The 5,573-nt window shown below is 58.7% G+C and overlaps 1 protein-coding gene across 1 annotated transcript in view; it reads right to left on the reverse strand.

Moving 5' to 3' along the window:
- CELSR1 (cadherin EGF LAG seven-pass G-type receptor 1) overlaps positions 1-5,573 on the reverse strand; it is a 72,856-nt gene that overhangs the window by 43,019 nt on the left and 24,264 nt on the right. The window contains exons 11-13 of the mRNA XM_042782933.1: positions 4,924-5,098; positions 3,111-3,252; positions 981-1,101 (exon numbers count right to left, since the gene is read on the reverse strand). Coding sequence (XP_042638867.1) covers positions 981-1,101; positions 3,111-3,252; positions 4,924-5,098 — 438 coding nt within the window. The remainder of the gene's footprint in view (positions 1-980; positions 1,102-3,110; positions 3,253-4,923; positions 5,099-5,573) is intronic.

A 5,573-nucleotide genomic window follows, 5' to 3' on the forward strand; every position in this document is an offset into this window, starting at 1 on the left:
GGCTGACGAGTGCATCCCAGGGTCTGAGCCAGTTTCCACGGAACCAAGCCTGTGTGGACAGCATCAGAAGTGTGCACTGGTGAGCAGCAGAGCCTAAACCACAGCTGCACATAAATGTGTGTGTGTACAGTTAGGTGTGTGTACACAAGTAGGTGTGCTTGTGTCTGTGTACACGGGGAGATGTGTGTGTGTACAGGTATATGAGTATGTACACAAATAAGTGTGCATGCATGTGTGTACTCAGGAAGATGTGTCTGTGTACAGGTTCATGTGTACATAAGAAGATGTATGTGTATAGGTAGGTGTGTATGATGTGTGTACGCAGGTAGATGTGTATGTGTATAGGTAGGTATGTACGCACATGTATACAAAGGTAGATGTATGTGTGTGTAGTTAGGTGTTGTATGCACATGTGTACAAATGTGGTTGTTGTTGTTGTTGTTATGTGCCATCGAGTCAGACCCGACTCATAGCGACCCCTCCTTGGGTTTCCGAGGCAGTATCACTACAGAAGTAGATTGCCTCATCTTCCTTCCGGGGACTGGCTGGTAGGTTTGAACCGCCAGCCTTCTGGTTAGCAGTCAAGTGCCTTAGCCACTATGCTACCAGAGCTCCCGTGTACAAAGGTAGATGTGTGTATGTATAGGTAGGTGTGTGCACACAGGTAGATGTGTGTGTACAGGTAGGTGAGGTAGGTGTGCATGCATGTGCATAACTAGGTAGATGTGTGTGTACAGGCGGGTGTGTATGCATGTGCGTACCCAGGTAGATGTGTGTGTGTACAGGTAGGTGTGTATACACAGGGAGATGTGTGCTTACAGGTAGGTGTGTGTATGCAGGTAGATGCGTGTGTAATTAAGTATGTACACAGGCAGGTATGCTTGTGTGCAGGTGTGTGTGTATGTACACACATGTGTACAAGCATGTGAGCTCCTGGGCTCAGGACCAGAGCCTGCCCAGCTGCCCACCTGCGTCCTCACCTTGCACTGGCACTGCCCGCTGGTCTTGTTGCAGTCGGGATCGAAGCCTTTGCTGACGGCGCAGTGGCAGGGTCCGCAGACAGGGCTCCCCCACCAGCCTTTGGGGCACGGGAGGTCGACTCTGTTGGGGACGCCAAGCAGACATTGGAGAGGTTGAGCTCACGTCCTTGCCAGGACAGAAGGTGACCTGGAAGTTCTGCCAGGACGCCTGACTGAGCCCATATTAGGGTACATTTCACTGACTTCCCCAGGATTCCCCAGGACTGCTGAGAAGACAGGCCCCCTCCCAGCCCTTGGGTGCCCACGGCTGGAGGGCCTCCCTACAAAATGGCAGTTTTAAGGTCCCGTGACTTCTCACATCCTTTTCCTCCACCTGAAGGACACACCAGAGCCATGCAGACATGGGGTGGGTGGCATCTGTGTTCACAGCTGTGTCTGACACCCACCTGACACAGGTTCACGGGGAATCAGTGATGACTGGGCCCCACCGAGCAGGCTGGCTCCTCACAGAGACAGCTGAGCCCAGCCGCCCAGGATAACCTTCTCAACTGGGGGCCAGACGCCCGCCTGGTGGGAACGGCTGCCTGGTGTGGCCACAGGCCTGTGTAAGGGCGCCTGCTGGGCAGCTCCTTGACAAGGCGATTTATGCAGCCTTTCCCATTCCCAGGACTCCTGGCTCTATTGCTGGCTACCGTCCCCATGGATGGTCGGAGTGGCCTTTCCACCGAGCTGCGTGTGAAAGGTCTAACTGCAGGCCTGGTGCAGTGTATGACAGTGACTCAGAGCATGGCAGGCCCTCCTGCCCTCGAGCCAACATGGGGAGGTGAGGGCGATCAGGCTGGCCCACCTACCTCTTCCCTGGCACCCACCCCTCAACCGAGCAGGCCCTGCAAGCCCACCTTCCTGCCGATGCCCCAAAGCAAAACCCCACCTGCACCGACTGTCCTGCCGGTGCCAGTGCCTGGCCGTCTGCCTGGCTGCCCAGTGGTCCTCTCTCTTCTCACTCGCACCCCTGACAAGCCATTAGTAAGGACTGACAGTGTACACACCCCAGGCATGTCAACCCTGAGCAGCGGCCCTGAGCCCAGGAGGCTCCGGTCAGCAGCTGTGGATCTGTGTTTACAAGGTGGGACCCGGAGCCTTTGTGAGCTCTGCCCCCCTCGTCCCTCTGCAGCTTGGTGAACATCTAGTCCTGGGGGCCCTCCCAGCTGCCCCCCTGCCAATAGTTTCCACTGCTCCAAAACGCGTGCTGCACAGCAGCTGGCGGGCTCTTGGAGACCAGATCCAAGCCCACCACTGTCCTGTGGGCCCCCGTGGCCTCCACAAAGCCAGGCTCTGGGTGGGCCCTCATGTCCCAGGCTTACTGCCTCCCAGCTCAGGACAGAGCAGCAGCCGCTGGCCCTGCCTGCCAGGACACGAGTTCCTGAAACCACTCGTACCATCACTCATCGCCAGCTCAGCCTCCACCAGCTTTCCACCTGGAATGCCGTCCCCCTACACTCCCAGGGCGCCGCCTCCAAGCTCCCCCGGATGCACCCCTCCTTGACCGTGGGTGGGGCTGCACCACGCGTCCAGAGGCAAAAGGGACCAGGATGACAGCCCCCATCCTGGTCTGGAACGAGCTGAGGAAGAACATGGTGTGAGGCCAGCCCCACATGTCCGCCTTCCCTGCTGTCGGGACCATGGTGGCCACAGGTGATATGTGATCCATTACGTCACCTCACAAGGGCCCCCGTTGGGCTCGTGAAGAACCGAGAGGCCCACCTTGGGGTAGTTTACCTGTGACAATCACACGCCTGTGCTCCGTGGACACAGGCCCGGAGGCAGGTGCGCTTGGCTGACCTGCTGGGGCCACGCCCACCCCATGGACTGAGTATCTCCGGTCACAGGCCTTCCCTTCCTGGACCCCACGGCCCCCTTGCTCTCTGCTATACGCTGCCGGGGTGGGACGTGATCAAATGGCACAGCTGTGGTGCCTGGTTCAATTCTCAGTGACTTCACACCATATTTGAAAGCAAACAAAAAAACGTCCTTGCTACTCAAGGACCTTGGGGGGAAGGCAGCCCGGCCCTCAGGAGGAGCTAACAGAGCACGGAGCACCGGGAGGAGGCGACGGAACTGTGCACTCACCTGTTCTCGCAGTGCTGCCCGTAGTGGCCTGGCCCGCACTTGCATGCGTAGCCCCGGGGGGAGCTGGGCACGTGCACGCAGGTCGCCACGTGCTCACAGGGGTTCAGGTGGCAAGCGTCCACACACCTCTGTCCAAAGTACCCTGAGGAGGCAAGGGCCATGTCACCTCGGCACTGCAGGTCCATGTGCGTTGTGGTCACCCCCAGGCTTCCCTGGGCCCCGACTGTCCCCCTACTCAGCAGAGGAAAGGAGCAGGGCCACCCTGAGGTCACACTGAACACAAATAGCAAGGGCCGGATCTGACAAAGGTCCCCAAGGCCACTTGGGAGGGACCCACCATTGTAGGCCTCAGGGCTCATCTGCTGTTACTGCCCCAGGAAGTGAGGGCCCTGGGGAGGTGGTGACCCACCATCGTGGGCCTCAGGGCTCGTCTGCTGTTACTGCCCCAGGAAGTGGGGGGCCTGGGAGGGACCCACCATCATAGGCCTCAGGGCTCATCTGCTGTTACTGCCCCAGGAAGTGGGGGGCCTGGGGAGGTGGGAACCCAACCATCCTGGGGCTCCAGGCCTGTCTGCTGAGGCCGCCTTGGCAGGGAACAACTGGGTAGAAGGGGCTCCAGCCAGCCCAGGACACAAGGCTGATGGGTAACCGCCAACAGTGACTCAGCACCTCAGACCTTCAGGCTGACCGCTGAAGGCATTACTTTCACGTGTGCACTTTTCACTCTTTTTATCCCCAGTCTCATCATTGTCAGTCACCTCATGGGACTGTCTTGTGGCTTTGAAGACTTAGGGTCACAGTTCCCTGGGATGACTCAGTCCACTGATGTGATACAGAACACAGTTCATGAAGTCTATGCTGCACACCCTGCTCTCCTGAGCAGCACCCAGGGTGCCAACAGCTTATGAGCAGCTAAGACACAACTCATCTGGGGCAAAGGAGAAAGAACCACAAAGTTCAGAGAAGGAACCGATCTACACACTAAATGTCCACACAAACCATGCCTCATCTACCCTGAGACCAGAAGAACTAGATGGTGCCTGGCTGCCACCACTGAACGCGTGATCCGGGACACACTAGATGGATTCTGACAGGAAGGGAGCAAAATGCAAAACAGAACCTCAAAGTGCAGTAAATCCAGCTTCACTGGCCCCACGGAACTGGAGGAGCCTCCCGGGTACCCCTCAAACCCCAAACCGAAGCTTCCATTGCCACCTTCTCACTGAAGAGCAAGCTGGTTCATGAGGAACAGCAACGCTGAGCACTGCACCCCGGTAAACACGTCCACAGGCCGCCAGACGGCCAACCGCCACTCCCAGAAAAGACAGGCAGGTTAGGGGCAGAGAGACTCGGTGAACGGGAGCAGGACACCAAGAACAGGAATAATACAACGCTGGTACAAGATGAAGAGTGGAACCAACGTCACGGGACAAGACGGGTAGAAACTGGTGAACGGGAGCCTGCTTTGCTGTGTACGTGTTCGCTGAAGATGCAATGAAAAAGAATAGCTGGGAGTGTCTGCTGTGCTCTAGTAAAGGGACATGGGACAGGTTTGAAGTGGAGAGAGGATCACTACTTTGTCACTGAGCAAAGGCCCTGGTCAGACACTCACAAGCCAATGCTCACACCAGCTCCTGGCTGTGTCCCCACCCCGCTCCCCGCTGTGTCCCGCAGCCAACGCCCGCACCCCGCTCCCCGCTGTGTCCCGCAGCCGACGCCCGCACCCCGCTCCCCGCTGTGTCTTTGGCATCAAAGGCTCGGCCCCCTTGGCCAGGCATGAGAGGTGTTGGCAGTACCACCATACGGCGCCCACCTCTGTCACAGACGCAGGCATAGCTGTCCCAGACGTCACGGCAGCGGCTATGCGGGGGGCAGGGGCTTGAGGCGCAGGCATCCTCCAGCTCACAGCCGTCCTTCACCCTGACCTTGAGGGCGTCATCCATGTTCAGGGTGGCGATGTTTGTCGACGTCTCCCCCATCCTCACTCCCTGGGTCAGAGAGGGGAGGTTGGATTCAGTCCTCAGCTCGGGGCCTCGGGTGGTCACTGGAGGTCAGGGCACCCCAGCTTCTCCCCAGGGCCCTGGGGGCATTTTGTCTGCAAAGTGGGGGTGGTGGAGCTGCTGGGGGTGGGACGACCTGAGAGCTGGGGACAGAGCAGGACGGTCAGCCCTGGCCCTTGCCAGGCACACACTCTAAGCAGGGAGCAGGCTGACCGTGCAGACACGGAACTACAGAGCTTCTGTGTGAAGAAAACATGAAGGAGGGGCCGCAGGAGAACCGATGGGCAGGGGGCAGCCCTGTGGGCTCTGGGGGGGCGGGCAGAGGGGGTCCTGGGCAGGGGGTTCTAGGCAGAGGGGGAGCAGAGTGGGTCCCAGGTGGGGGGTCTAGGGCAGAGGGTGTCACAGGCAGGGGGTTCTAGGCAAAGGAGGTTCTGGGTGGGGGGTTCTAGGCAGAGGAGGTCCC

The sequence above is a fragment of the Orycteropus afer genome, unplaced genomic scaffold (genome assembly GCF_000298275.1).
Source record: "Orycteropus afer afer isolate SDZICR_OR568_19922 unplaced genomic scaffold, OryAfe1.0 scaffold00524, whole genome shotgun sequence".
In the NCBI taxonomy this organism is placed as follows: domain Eukaryota; kingdom Metazoa; phylum Chordata; class Mammalia; order Tubulidentata; family Orycteropodidae; genus Orycteropus; species Orycteropus afer.